A 15972-nucleotide genomic window follows, 5' to 3' on the forward strand; every position below is an offset into this window, starting at 1 on the left:
AGCTATTTTGATAAAAATGGTCCCAAGTGAGCAAGAGTGTGAATGAGCACTCAAAATACAAAAAATAACTATCGACATCTCTTTGTCGATATAAACCTTGTGTTTCAAAACAATAATATAATTCCCTATGAATGTTGTTTATAATCAGTTACTGCAGTGTCCCTCATAACGCTACTGTGCGTTTCACCATGACCGTGAAATTCTGTCTCTTGTCTTATCATATACGGATCATATATCATCATGATATCATATACTGAATGTAAGGGAAACTACAGAGCAACTGTCTGAAACAGTGTCTATCTGGGGCTAAGCCCCCTGTTTCCTTGGATCCTAGAAACGCCCCTGAACAGCATCATGTTTGTTATATAGAGACATAACTGGGTTGCCCTTCTTTAAGGGGGATTTATGTAACGCAGTCTTTTTATATGCCCACGAAATGATCCATGACACATTCAGGATATAACAATTAGCAATACACGTTTATGTAACATGTTTACATAGCAGATATTAAAATACAAAACGCTTTTAAGCAGAACAATTACTGATGCCTCCACAGTGTTGCACCTATGGACGTGTTTGTTGGACTGTCAGGCATTTTATTTTTCAGTTATTACAATTAAAGGGATTAAAGAATGTTCAAATCAAAATGAGTCATCCAAAGACTCCCCCATCACTGAGCGCCTTCAAGGACCCGTTCACATTGTTCCAAGTCTGTCAAATACACAAGAACTATACAACAACTTGACTTACAACAGCACAAGACTTTTTTGTTGCTTCTATTCCTCCACATATGTGTAATATCTATGAAGAAACTACATCCACAGTCTTCCTGCCGTGCAAAAATGTGTTCTAATATCCAGCCGACGCTAAAAGGACAGATACTTTGTACATGAGGATCAGTTAACTTTTCATTGGGAGTACTTCAGTTGTAATAATTCTTTGTGTGTTTCAGTGCAACTCAAGCTTTCCACTTTTTGAAGAACTCAACTTGTCATCAGGGTCATCTCGGTATGGGCTTGTAGACAGCTGTTTTAAAACAAAGCCAGATTCTTTAAGCCTTTTAGCAGACACGTGATATATGGGCATATGGGGAACACAGCAGCCAATGTTTTGGGATCTTAATGCACCAGGGACTTAACTGGTCTTTAATTCAAACTGGAATTTGTCATATGTCTGATCTCACTGTACCTGAAGCAACATTCCTCCACCAACGCAACCTGCTATCAGTGAACGCCATAAAAGTCTGGATATCTCTGCTTCTGCTGCTTTGATTTGAATGATTCTTTATGAGTAGCGAAGCGGTTATTATGATTACTAATTCACTCAATGTTACACAGGCCTGTGAGTATTAGTAGTCTATTGACATGTCCAATTGGTCTCTGTGGCTGATTGGAATTAACAAAATGTCTCCAATCATGCTGTGCACATAATGTTAAATAAAACTATTGCTAAACTCTGAATCTGGGCCCTTGCTTACATACTAAGAATGATAAAAATGATCACGTTAAATGTTATTTCGACGTGCAAGCTTGAAGCTTTTAGGGTGCAACCTCCCCATGTGACTGTGGGAGACCCCCACTACGCATGTTGCAGAAGTAACTTGGATGAACTTTTTCACACTGCTATCGTAATTATTTATTCTGATATCCGGGTGTAACGAACTGCAGCGCAGGGCGGACTCGAGCCGCATTCGGAGGCGTTGGTTTCTGTATCTCACGCGCTATCTCCGCCCTCCCGGGACACACTTCCACGTTTACCGACCACCTTTTTTTTCTCACGCATTAGCCGTCAAGTCAAAACAGGTGCGACGGACTAAAAACAAAAGAGCGCAAAGGACACCGCGTTAATGTAGCACCGGACCCCCCCGTAGTGAAGGTGTGGATTACGGGGACGTCGTTGCGCCGCGCGGGGTGAAGTACACCAGCTCTCCAAGATCAAGAGCTCCGGCGAAGAAGCGAGCACGTCAAAAAAAAACGTGCACGAATCCGATGCCGTCGGAATACCGACTGTAAATACCTCTCGGATGTTTTTGCGGTTAGGGTTTTGTCTTTAGTGCGCTCATTTTTTTTTTGCAGTATTGGTTTGTACGCTCCTCTGAGTTGGCGCACAGCATCGCTTTGATCATCATCATCATCATCATCATCATCATCATCACCATCATCATATTGACATCGGTAACCTGCGGGGATTTATGTGCAGTGGTCGTAACCATGCATAACCTGTGTTTGGTCGTCAATCCCCGCTGTGTTTTGAATTGTTAATATAGGCTAAGTGGTAAATGAAGAACTAATTGGCTCCGTGGATCTAAACGCGCTAATAAGAGTCCTTATCATCGCCGCACCATACAGCAACGCGGGGGGGAGAGGGGGGGGGGGGGGCGCTGTTTGAATTCCCACGTGCCCAGAACAAACAACTAAGATGACAAAAACCGCCTTCAGAGGCGATTCTCTTCATTGCCGAGGAAGCCGCACTGAGACCACGTCTCAGTTCCTGGATTGCGACCGAGCTGCAGGAGAGGACGAGCAGAGCAGCGCCGCCGAGCTGCACAACGGGGCCCCCCGCTGATCGGCGAGCTTTGGCTTCCGTGATGGACTGAGCTGGAGGTTGACGGGACCTCCCCCCTCCTCCTCCTCCTCCTCCTCCGGACTCCCCGCCTCCCCCCCCCTCTCCCCACATCACTGTGACAGCTTCACGGTTCCCCTCCACGGCGTTCGCACTTCACAAAAGGCACGTATGGACAGACCGCAGCGTAGGTGACGAACGGGAGGAGCTGCTCACATTGAGCACAATTGGCCTCGAGATTGAAATGCAACAATTTCTCAAAGTGGACAACTGTGCTCTTTTGTGTCTCAGGCCTGCACCAACTGACTCTACCAAGTAGATCTGGAACCTCAGCCCCTTCCCAAGTGCCCTGGAAACACGCCGGATTGTGTCTGCAACCTCAGATGTAACTAAGCTGTCAAGATTTCTTCTCCTGGAAGTCCTGTTTTTTTGGGTAAGTGATGCTTGTGTGGGCGGGAAATAAAGTGATATAGTCCAAATACCTACCCATCTCACAGCAAAGTGGTCACTGAACATTGGTGGCATCTGGCCTGGAGAGGCTCGCTCTCATCACGCTTCAGAAGCTGCTCGTCCACCTCACAGCTTTTGGATATTTTTCTGCAACTACCAGCGGGAGTTTCTGTATCAGCCACCACCAACGTTGCTCAGGTGTGCAAGTGGGGCAGTAGCTGGGTCTTCACCTTTTTGATAAAAAGGTATCAGAGATGACCCCTGATGACCGTAAGGTTTTGCCTAATTGTATATAGACGCCGGGTCCTTGTGAAACATGTCGGTCATCTGTTAAATTTACCAGTTTATATTGTAGACATTTTTCTAAATATGTGTAGGTTTGGTGAATTTGTCACAAAGGCGAAATGGGCCGCTGTTGTGATTGGTTTGCTGCACGGCAAGACTCCTCTCCTTTAGCAATGTCCAGATGAATGTTTGATATGGCAGTTGATGGAGGGTTTCAACATATAGACTCAGGAATATGCACCATGTTCTTCGCACAATATGAGGCCCTAAGTATCACATGCTAAATTGACATTGTATGTACTACATATGTTTTTGTCAATGAATGTTTATGCATGCATATAAAACCACATACGTTTGATTCATTTTCATTTAAGTGTTGTATTTTATAAAAGTTAGAAATTCCCCTTTCCAATATGAAGTCAGTTTAAGGACCGGATTGGCAGTTACTTTCTTACCGTTTCAGACTGGTTTCACTGACGTGTATTGTGCTAATGAGTTATCTCTAGGTGTCTTACATTAAGCACCTGAACAGACTGGAGGTCCTTAAAGCTTAGTTTATGCAAATTAGATACGCAGTCAACCAGGTAAGCTGATAGCGCAAATAGATTTCCAATAACTATAACTCCTGATACTAAGGTAAGCATTTAAAAGATAAATGAAGCTTTGTAACTTTGGAAAAGCCACCATGTCGCAGTGCTCCTGCTATGACGCAAGGTTGGTTGTCTTGGCTGAGTCGACATAAACCTCGTACGGGACAAGACCGATGACTAAAGGGAGGCTGCTATTCTAAGGCTCCGAGGCGCCACGCATAGTTTTAACAGGGTCTCCCCATCTGACATGGAACTTTGCTGGGATCTTCCGCTGGCTAGTTAGCAGCTCAACATTAGCAAACCAAAACCACTGCCACAAAAGAACTTTCCGTTCCACCAATTATACCAAAACAATAACGAGGGACACCTCTGTCTTTCCCTCTGACACACCAAGCTTACCCAGACACCGTTTATTCCCCCAAACAGAGCCGACCTCCCACCAGAGATCCCCGGGACCCTTTCTCTAGTGTCTGGTAACTTTTCCTGTTGTCCTGGTTTTAGGATCTCAGATTTTTTCTTTTTAACACATTTCTTTCTATGCGTCTTGTTTCGTGGTTTGTTTCGTCTCTGGATTTCTGTCAATTGCCAAGTATTTGTCATGTTAAGCGACGATTTCAAACATAAATGCAACAACATCACTCCAACATGGCGGCTCGCTGGCTAGATGTCCTTGTCGAAGTTACAAGTTAAAGAGACATTTATTGTAGCTTTCTGAATCTGATTTTACGCAAGGTGTTTTTCCAAATATATTTGGGCACAACCAGTGCCAAATATGTGTTTCATGTCCTCTTTAAGTAGGGACAACGTTGAAATGATCAAATGGGATTATGCAGGTTTATTCCTCCCTCAAATGAGTTTACTCTGACTCCCATTTGCCTCTTTTCACTGGACATTGCACAGGTGTGTGTGTGTGTGTGTGTGTGTGTGTGAGATGAAGCGATAGGACACGCTTGTGGGAGTTTTGCTGTGACCGTTTTCCTGTGCCGCAGGTATTTTGTGTTTGGACAGCGTAATGTAGTAGAAGTATGGTTGGAGGGCCCTCTCCTTTACAGTACATTGTTTTGCAATGCGGTTACATATGTAGCTAAAAAACCCCATAATGCAGTAGAGCGCGAGGGGGCAGCTTCAGTTAATGAAATGTCTGAGGCTTAACACTCGATAGAACGAGAAGTCCGGCTCACTCTGACTCACTTCCCCTCGCAGGGTTTCCTCATCCTCCTCCGTATGATGTATCTATCTCATACATCTATTTGTGGAATTATTGTCTTAGTTCAGCTGAAATACACAGGTGAGAGTCACGGACATCTATCAATCTTTCTGTGTTCCTCGTGAACCGTTGAGCATCTGGACTCCTTGCCTCTCTGCCACAGTTGTCAGCCGGGAGCCTGACAGCCAGCAAAGATCTGAATCCACTCCAACACCAAGTTTCCGTCGTAATTCTGCAGCTCTTGAGCCATCTTCAATGCAACGCGTGGAGGGGGGCTTCCTCACGCTGCCAAGGACAGAGCGGCTTTGTCAGCCTGTTTGTCAGAATGTTCTCTAAATAAAAGTGGGTTCTGCTGTCAGCGAGCTCTCGTTCCTGCAATCTTCTCAAATTGTTTTCATTGTCATCGTCATTTTTTTTTGAGATGCCCAATGGAGAAAACAAAAGATACTTTACACTTCTAGTAATTTTTCTCCACCCTGAGCCTCCGTTCTAACTCAACAGTCATTGACACTTTATAATCTTTTTTTTTTCTAGCAGAACTGCCTAACAACCCTTTTTTTTTATTCGCCTGTGTCTTCCTACATTGCCACTAGTTAGCCACCTCAGATTTTCCAAATGCACCCGTTAAAAAACGTACATATTGGTAGTTCCTTGAATTCCAATCGGAGAACAGGGCACATTAAACACTGATGTGTTGGTAGGAGTGCTTATCAATTAATCATAGAAACAGCTTGTGGTTAAGCTGCATCATGACATTTATAATACACTGCTATAAAGGGCAGCTATTATAAGTTGAACTTTGCTTGTAATTAACACAAGTATATCATTTACATTTAAACTAAAATTATCATGTTTTTTTGCATTAACGTTTCTTTCCTTCATCTTGAATTTCTTTGCACAATAACATTATTTTTCTTGCCAATGTTTAAAGTGACTGTGTGTGTGGATCTTAAACTAAAAAACACCTTGTCTATGCGATATAGCTGCATGGACACATCTTCAAAGACGTGGCTGCCGCATCACAGTCAGTTTGGGTTGGTTGGTCAAGCGGAGGTTTGCTGCGGCGGACCTGGAGTTTTAACCCCAAGTGAGTCAGTTTAGAAGTCTACTTTTCTCTGTCAACTGTACCGAACTTTTGCAGCCTCTTTCCCTGTCTGTCATGGTCCAAAGAGATCTTCCTCTGTACGTTTTTATATGTTCCCCTTCAGCACGCTGTTTTTTTTTTTTCGACATATAATTCGACACGACTGTTGCCGATGCTGAATGGAAGGTCAAACACAGACTCCAGCTTCAACCCCGGCACTCCGCTCCTTTCCCTCCGCTATTACTTTCCAGTCCTTTTCAGCCTGGAAAGGACTGAAGCCGCAGTCTTTGTAAAGCTTTACAAAAAATCCTTAATATATTGAAGATTTTATTTTTTTTTATTGCTCAACCCTCCACCGGAGCATCACTGACCCTCTGAGCCCTGCTTTGTTACAGTGCCAGAGATTTATTTTGACATTCTCTTTGTTTGATCGCGCCGTTTGCCTTTTACTCTGGCTTTGATAGACTGCAGTCTTCCTCCTCTCCATGCGCTCTGTACTTCTCCAGATGAAAGCGGCCATCGCAGCTCCCTCAGGGGACAGGAAGAGAAATAATTTGCTGTTAGCAAAGCGTTTAAAGCTGTTGTTTCATTTCAAACATTAAGACCTACGCGGTAATGTGTTGGCAATAAGGAACAAAAACGTCACTTCAGTTTGCACAGGGATTCTTAGCTGAAAATCACCTTTTGTTTTAACAGCGATGAGATGCTACAGAAGCAACTCAGTGCGGTCTTGAGAACTCCAAATTACTGCTTCGTCTCCTTTTTCCTTTTCACAATTTTCAGCTGATTTAAATAGTCTCTGCTCGTATACAACCCCGGCACAAATGCTTCTAAATACAGTAGTAAAAATGAAGGTAGCTTGATGGAGAGCTGTGCACAAGCTGCGAACATGTTCCTATGGTAACTAGGCCACACTCCCCTTGGCTGGCTCTCACACAGGCAGAGGGACAAGCAGGAGAAAGACGGGAATGCTGAAAACACTCGTGATGGAGGGCAGCTTGATATTGTTTTTTCCTTCAGAGCAATGTTCTTATGCCTTCATGCGCTTGATGGGTTTTTGCATTTAGCACATCGAAGGATGTCGGGAGTCTTTCTTTCTGTTCTGCCGAAAATATCGAGCCGGTATAAGGTTTCTTTCCCGTGGCTCCCTCACGCCCACACAGCCCAGCTTCCTCTACCCCTCCACCCACCACTGCTTTGAAATCCTGCTGCTATTCCTCTTCTGTGCGTTTTAACGTTGTCTTGATTACACTGCTGTTTCTAAACGGAGCTCCAGAGTGGCTCTGAACACCGTCAGGAGTGTCACTTGTAACATGTATTTTATTCTCCACTGTTCATAACACAAATCCAACAAACCCTTTATGACCCTTGACAGCATCCCTTTTTTCTTTTTTTACTGCAGTGTTATTTTAAATTTATGTGCTAGTTTAGCTTTTGCCTTCAACAATGTATTTTGTCATCCCATCTGTTTAAAAGGATTCTGAGTTGCCGATATTATCCGAATTATGTTATTTTCTGTGCGTGCGCCACCTTCACTACAGCATGCGTAAACTTTAAGCAGCCCTTTGTGTGTGTGTGTGTGTGCGCGTGTGCGTGTGTGCGTGCGTGTGCGCGCGGCATCTCCAATGTCATCCTGTGTTTTGGAAATCTCTGCTCGCACTTGAACCGAGTCAAAACCTCCCGGGGCGACGCCTCCAGCCTGTCAAGGGTTGATACAGCAACATCGCACAACTGTCTGTCATGTAGTCCGATTTTTTTTGGACAGCTTGCTATTAATTTATGGCCTTTGCTGTCTGCAAACACTTGCAGTGTCTGTGATGCTATGATGCATTTATTTTGCTGATAAATTGTACTTCCAGTTGGCTTCTTTAACATGGACTATGGATAATGCGTTTACATTTTTCATGCAGACTTCTGAAATTGTTTGGGACAATATTTTCTAGGGACTTAATCAATCACATCCAAAATCACTTTACAAAAATTGTACTATAAGACCCTTTCAGTTGTAACACATTTCAAAAAGACAATTTACCAACAGGGTCAACAATTACGGAAATTGACTTTGTTGCTGCCTGATCCTCTTCCAAATTAACAGAAGTAAAATGTTTTAAGTCTTCACTGGTCGTTGTTTAGGTTCCAAGGTTCTATCTTGATCATTATTTAGGTCCCTGAATTAAAAGGTTTTGAAAAGGCATCGTCCTTGAATCTGGTTCAAATAAAGGCAGCAGCAAACAAAAAAGTCTTAATTTGTGGCAGCCGAGAGTCTGTCCGTTTGTTTCAGATATGTGGAGCAGAAAAAGTGAACGCTTCTTCTGAGAGTTTTAAAAGCAGACCTGTCCAGAGACGACCTGAGGTGTTGTGTTGGTTAGAGTGTTTTGGCCCTGAACCATTCAGTGGGATTTTAAAGTCATTTCTTTGTTGGACATGAAGCTGAATTTCTGGCATATATGGTTGTCAATTAAGTGTCCAAATATAACAAACCTGGCATTTATTTGACTTTTTAACAACCTTTTTTTCATCACAACCACATTAGAATAAGATTTAGTCAGGATACCATGGCACATGGACGTATTGGAGCTGGAAGAATAACAAATTCAAAGCCGTAATTACCATGTTGTTATTGACATGAACAGTATTTACTAGTCGGAATATGGCAATTAGGGAGGCTTCCATATGACATAAATGTGACATCTGCCCCGACAGGCCCGCCTGTGAGTCACCAGAGGCTCCTCGTTGTCAGATGCTCCAGACCAGTGTGTGCGCGTGTGAGAGAATGTGTGTGTGTGTGTGTGTGTTATCTGTAACTGGACACACTGTCCCACCAGGACAAAGTGGACCCCTGCACCAGCCACACTGCGGACAGTCTGTACAAAATGAAGCTTGCTCACTTTTCTCCAAGGGCTGAGCTTCCCCCTAAACGCAGTGAATGGTGAGACCTAAATCATAAGATGATGTAAAACATGCAAAAAAAAACCTGTCTCAGAGCACCTCATTCGATGGCGTAAACAAGGCAGATTTTATGTCATGAGTAAATTTGCAAATGCTGATATTTATCTTTCTGATTAAATGTGTTTTGAGATGTTGTCAAAGCATTCATAATCATGTTCAAACCAAAGATATAGGCATTTTACTCATGTTATGAGTTGATTATTAGTGTTTGAATAAATATTACATGTGTTTCTATCCAGCTGCAATTTAAAAGTCCCTTCTCTGCAAAGAACAACTTGCCATCTACTGCAGTATAATTGTCCCTGTAGTATTCCCCCCGTGGGTCAGGCCTCTACCAGCCACTTGTCCTTCGAATGACCCAGGTATCACTTCTAAATAAGATGCAATGCATTCCTTTGGTTGACATTATCTAGTTTGCCATCCCGATGGTTTGCGTCATGTTAGTGACCCCTGATATTTGACTGTTGTAGCAGTTACTTGGCAGTTTAACATCACAAGATAAACTAGAGCGTGAGAATGACCTTTGCTGTCCACTGACTGCTTTTTTTGTTTTGTTTAATGTAAGGTAACGTGATGCCAGGGATGGTTACGGTAGCGGCCTTCTTGGACTGAATTAATGTAATTGATAGCACATACACTGAATTGTTAGTTTTTCTCGAGGCTGCTTATGCAATGATCACTTATGCAATGATCACTTATGCAATGATCACTTAGCAGAGATGGCAAGAAATGTAACCTGCGAAAAGGGTAATGATTTCTTTTCAACTTTTTAAGTAGAACAACATTTCCAAATGTGTATTAATAGAACGATGTATACTAAAGGTTGAATATGTTTTTCCATTACCCACTCCCAGCCTTCCCCTCTCTGTATCACAGTTCGCTAGAGGCTGTTGCCACCCACACACTCCATTCTGACAGCAATTTACATTCAGAATAGCCCATGTCAACACATCCGTGTGTCATAATATGTTGGCTACTTAAATCCCCACATGTAGCAGCTGACCGTTTTAGTGGTAATGCTATTAGAAATCAAAGCAGATCAGGTCTGATCAGGTCGCTCACCTCATTGTTACCAGAAACGCAGTGTGATGCTGCATGCTACTTTCTGTCTTTTATCATCTTTATTGTGCAGTTTTGTGCAAATATCTTCCCCAGTTCAAGTAGTCGCCCTTGAAGTCGTTTCCATGGATACCAAACAATTAGATTTGATTGAGAATGGAACCTGGAGAGCCACCTATTTAGAGGTTTTGGGAGCATGGAAATCATAGAATGAAAGAGTATCTTGTTCCTCTGCTGCAAATCGCTCCCTTGGGGAGTGAAGATTTAAAAATGTTTTTTTTTTATATATATATATATATATATATATATATATATTTCTCCAATTGCTCACTTACTGAAGACTAATCGCAGAGCAAAATGAACATCAATTCTTGCCCATCTGGCGAGCTCATGCATTCCCCTCTGCATCCGGGTCGCATGGCCGCTACACCGTCCCGGGCCACGTCGTCGTCGTAGAGCCGTAAACTACGTGTAGCAGTGTTTGCTCTGTCAGCACTTTTGCTTTAATTTGCCATGTTGAAAACCGCCAAAAGGCAATAAAAATGCTCATTTACACCTGAGACACCGCTAACTGTGTTCAGTTGCAAAGTGCAGACTGAATTTTGAGGTTATTGCTTCAATGTTTTGCAATAAACCTTTTGTATTGACATCCTGTAACTATCCCGTAACTTGAAACGTATATAATTTTAACTTAACTGAAAGACTAAAAGAAATACGGCAATTCAAAAGTTATTTCTGTAGCTGCTTCTGTCCTGCGGCGTACGTCTCATCCACGCATGTCACTATTTTTCAACATGTAGAAAATAAGCAATATGACATCACTGGTTATAAAACCAGACCTGAACAAATTGAATATGTGGGTGGTGATTCAGAGGTCTGGAACCGAGCTGGGAAATATAAATATAAAGCCACAGTCATTGTGTTCCCGTTGTTCATATGGAGAGAAGACGATTTTGAATTCCCGGGGATGTTTTGTGCATTGGCCTCTTCTTTCTTAGCCAACACACTGCAATGTAGAGAAATCATCAGCTCGTATTCCCGAAAGTCAGCTGTCTACACTTTTATAGATCCATCATCCTGACTTACACAAGTCAGACGAAGACTATAAAGTTTCTTCTGACTCATCGTTACTTTTTCCCACCAGATAAGTGTCCAATATTCTTCTCACATTGTATTTGGCCTCTTTCTCCACTGTAGCTGTCCCAGTGTTGATTTCTTTTGGAGACTGTAGCTGTCGGTCCTTGTTAGTCAGCTTCACTCACACTTCTTTGACTGCATTTTTGGTGTGATCGCTTATGTGTTTGTCTTTTTTTTTTTTTTTGTTTTTTTCCAATGCTGCTTATCTTCCTGTTTGGGTTCAATGCTTTTATTCATGTGCTATCAATAACTATTAGTTTTTGAGGTAAAGAATATAAAAATGTAAATTATTATATCATTATTATTGATTATTATAATGACATTATTAAGCTTTTGCACGGCAATGTTTTTCTATGGCTAACTTCTACATATTTTATCCTTTCTTCAACAATTCTAAATATCGACATTTAGGAACTTGTCTGGAGCTCATGCATTTGTTAACTGAGTGAGTATAAATATTTCATATCCATGTTCTTATTTATCTATTTTTTTTCTTTTCTCAAAGACCAATCCCGCAGGGCAAGTTTTGCCTCTGTAAGACAGTCGAGCATGGAGACTCCTCCCAATGCCACTCCGCAGCCCTTCAGACAGCCGGTGAGTACAGCAACTCACCTGACACACACGTGAGCTTTCCGCTCAAATAGAAAACGCACTGTTCAATTACGGATATTTTATTGCATTGTACAGTTTATTCCAACAGCGTTTTTACACTATATCTTTTCCTATTTAACCTTGTTGAAACTTCAGAGTTTTCTCAATCGACGGCTGAAGGGCTCCATCAAGAGGGCCAAAAGTCAGCCCAAACTGGACCGGACCAGCAGCTTCAGGCAAATGATTTTGCCCCGGTTTCGAAGTGCTGACCAAGAGAGGTAAGATACCGTTTCTGTATGATCCAAGGTGAAATGTAACTGTTAACTGCGTGTCATATGGGTCCAACAAGTCAAAGAAATATATTGCTATGTTTGAGTGATTTACTGTTCACAGTTCACTTGATGTACATGTCATGTGCTGTTGGGTTACCATTACGTGTGTTACGGGTTATTGTGAATTAATTATTCTCTTTACCAAAGCATCATGTCATTAGCAAGATATGTCGACTATATGTAGCTTTCTGATGAGTCCATTACCCATAACTGGTAGACTTAATGCATGACTGTAAACGTATATGTCACCTTTTGTGTTCAATCACGATCGTGCAAGAATGTGATAATTAAAAAAGCAACCTAAAAATTCTAGCAGCATGGGTACTGTGTTGCTCAGAATCATATTCTTGGACTGTGGGAGGAGGCTGGAGCACCCAGCGAAAACCCACGCAAAGCCACGGAGCGTACTCTGACGCCATGCAGAGAGGAGCGCAGGCCTTTTTCTGTATTCACCTTTATTTGATCGTTGATACTGTAGAGCCTCGCATGAATCACGGGGAGAGAAATAAGTATATGACACGGAGGAATACCGTGGCTCTGCATGTAACCCTACCATGTCTATTTTTTTACTTTAAGAAGGCACGCCGTGTAACTTAAATCGCTCTTTATGCACTTGGATTAAGCAAAGCTCCACGCTTTGGATGCTACATAACCATCAAAAATCAAAGCTGTTCTTTCTCGGATGGTTGAGGTGCTGCGTTGTGTAATGAGTGTGATTTTGTTGGGTTAGGTGTGACTACCTACTAGAATTGCTTCTGCATTGAAATCTCTCACTTAAGCTGCTAAAGACTGCATTTATTTTTCAGCTGCAGCTACAATATTACTAACCTCTTTAAGCTTTGCAGTTGTTTGTTATTAGAGGACAAGCTGATTGTGGGATATAATCATAGTGTATGCTGTAGTTTGTGTAACTGATTGTAGTGCTGACTGTATATACACGGAAATGGAAATTATGATCATTTAAAAACATTTGAAACTGTTAGAACTCCATCAGGTCTGCATTTATCAGTAGGATTTCTGTTTTCCAGTTATCAGGATGCGGTGGCTTTTGCATCCAGGAGGCTCTCATGACAGCTTTTTCTTGACTTCTGGCTTGGGGTCAAATCCCCACAGGGTGTGTGCTGTGACCAGAATGATATGCAACTCCGACAATCCGCTCTCGACGTATAATATGGGAAATGTAAAGATGTAGAGTGGGAGAGACAAAATGTCAACCCATAATGCTGACAGCACAGTTCCCTCCCACCACAGGAGATGCACAAGCGACATTTACCTGGCAGGTGTGGAAGTCAATTCCAATGTGTTGTTTCGCACAGGATGTAAAGATCCTTTTATAGTAAAATGAACTGGTACACACCAGTCCAAATGTTTAAGATGAGTCACATTATTAGAAATGTATTCTGGGAAGGCAGCACTTAAAAAGGTGTTTGGTTTATCTGAATGGTGTCTGGGATAAAATGACTTTTCCCCCTCTAACCTCGTCCATTAACCACTGCCTCAGACAGCTGCCTTCACAGCCTGGTTTGAGTTCTGCCCACACTGTTAATCCACTCCTAGTGTTAAATAGACTTTGCAATCTACCCTCGGCGTCCAACTTCACACACTAGCTTTACGACGCAGCTGCTCAAACGCTGCTGCCAAAGTTGGTTTAAGAAAAGCCTTTCTCATATACTGCATTCTGCAAATGGCACTGCTCCTCCAACAAGACGATTTACTCCACCTCTGACCAGCATTAAATCTGGCCTCAAATTAGTGCTCCTCGTTTGCTGCATAATAACCAGGTGTTTCTTTGAAGCCGCTCTGCTTCTCGTTTCACTCCGCGTTCAAAGCCGGTGTTAATAATGCAGCACGCTGGCTGCAGCTTCAACTCCACGATGGAGTAATACCTCAACCGGCCCGGCTCTGTCCAGAGAAAAAGGTCTGTCAGACTTCTTTGAGTAATAAAATGGCCAAAGGTGTTTGTGTGGATTTAAAAACATGTTTACATTAGCATTAGAGGTGTTTGTGGACATATTTGATTAAAATAAGTGTCCAGTATTCCTTCTAAGCCAAGTAGTTGCTTTTTGTAGTGGAAAAATTTGTGTTATCGATCCTCTAGTCAAACTTAAAAAAATCAAAAAGGGTATTTCCTAAATTGTTGAATCACTTTTTTTACTAGCTCCAGCTTTTCAGTGTCGATAAACACCATGTTTTCTGTTAATTATCCTTCAAAGCTAGTTTCAGAAAATGTAAAAAGAAAAGGTTTCTAGCCTTTTATGCCATCAGTGGGATCCACTAACCCTGCTTAGCCTGAGACACCGTTCACTCACCGTATAGCTTCCACCAACACTTTTCTATTTTTCCTGAAAGAGCCGCCGTCTTCTAAAGGTTACCAAAACGATCAGGTCCAATACACTGTCCACCATTACAGCGTTTCTGCAGACCGAGCCGCAAAAAACAGCTTGTATATGTCCCCATTTGCACAGTAGTCTATACTCGAATTAATTTAAATGATTTTTTTTTTAATTGTGAATTTGTAGTAAATGTAAGTTTCACTATTTCCAGACAAAACCACAAACCGACATGACATGGGCCAATTTTTCTAACATGCAGTGTGAGTCACTCGAGTTGAGTCAATAGAAGACAAACCGAAATAGAAAACCTGGTAGACTTTGCTTTTCCATAAACTAATTTTAAAAGGATCAGATCTCAAAAATCACATTGAAATTGCAGGAGGAGGATTTATGAGCTTCAGTCACTCATTTTTGTGATATAGTACCTTTTTCTTATTTTAATTTTTCTTTCTGGATTGTTAATTGAAAGATTATTAAATAAACAACGATGATACATTCTCAACTCTGATTTCTTCTCTCACCAGGACCCGCTTGATGCAGAGCTTCAAGGAATCCCACTCCCACGAATCCCTACTTTCTCCCAGCAGTGCTGCGGAGGCTTTGGACCTGGTTTTGGACGAAGATGCGATAATCAAACCTGTCCACTCGAGCATTTTAGGACAAGAGTACTGCTTTGAGGTGTGATGTAGCACCATTTCCCTCATTCCTGAATTTACTGTACCTCCCTGCTAATGGACTGAATTTAATATATAAAAAGAACAAGTTCTTAGTATCTTTACTTCTCTACGTAAACATGTCAAATCAGGTCAAGTGAAAACTTACACTTTGAAGCCATAATGAGATATTTCAAAATAATGAATATTGAGAATTTTTTCTCTGTCTGAAGGTGACCACCAATTCAGGGACAAAATGTTTTGCCTGCCGTTCTGCTTCTGAAAGAGACAAGTGGATTGAAAACCTACAACGAGCTGTCAAACCTAACAAGGTAGAGGTAGATCACTTTATATTGTAGTAAAAATGATAAGATCAAAGTTGTAATATTAAGGTCATATGTTAATGAGGACTGTTATAATGCAGTAACAGAACCCCTCGTTTCCCTCCCAGGACAACAGCAGACGGGTGGACAATGTGCTCAAGTTGTGGATCATTGAAGCTCGAGACCTACCGGCTAAGAAACGCTATTATTGTGAACTGTGTCTGGACGACATGCTGTACGCGCGCACCACCAGCAAACCCCGGACCGACACAGTGTTCTGGGGCGAGCATTTTGAATTCAACAACTTGCCTACCATTCGTAGCCTTCGTTTGCACCTCTACAAGGAAACTGACAAAAAAAGACGAAAGGTAAAGACGAAAAGAAAGTCCAAAATACATTTCATTGTGCTCAAAATAT

General features: G+C 42.0%; 1 protein-coding gene across 7 annotated transcripts in view; it reads left to right on the forward strand.

Annotated features, from left to right (window-relative positions):
* Positions 1–1669: 1669 nt before the first annotated feature.
* Positions 1670–15972, forward strand: part of LOC120826592 (ras/Rap GTPase-activating protein SynGAP) — a 30571-nt gene continuing 16268 nt past the window's right edge. For 2 of the 7 annotated variants that reach the window (XM_078081413.1, XM_078081416.1), the window contains exons 1-8: positions 1670–2727; positions 2854–2995; positions 6078–6181; positions 11829–11917; positions 12071–12192; positions 15104–15257; positions 15466–15570; positions 15684–15923. In XM_078081413.1, the coding sequence (XP_077937539.1) occupies positions 6082–6181; positions 11829–11917; positions 12071–12192; positions 15104–15257; positions 15466–15570; positions 15684–15923 (810 nt within the window). In that variant the 5' untranslated portion in view covers positions 1670–2727; positions 2854–2995; positions 6078–6081. Of the gene's footprint in view, positions 2750–2853; positions 2996–6077; positions 6182–11828; positions 11918–12070; positions 12193–15103; positions 15258–15465; positions 15571–15683; positions 15924–15972 lie in introns of all 7 variants that reach the window. The other 5 variants (XM_078081414.1, XM_078081415.1, XM_078081417.1 and 2 more) reach the window with 5 other exon arrangements.

The sequence above is a fragment of the Gasterosteus aculeatus genome, chromosome 10, assembly GCF_964276395.1.
Source record: "Gasterosteus aculeatus chromosome 10, fGasAcu3.hap1.1, whole genome shotgun sequence".
Classification (NCBI taxonomy): domain Eukaryota; kingdom Metazoa; phylum Chordata; class Actinopteri; order Perciformes; family Gasterosteidae; genus Gasterosteus; species Gasterosteus aculeatus.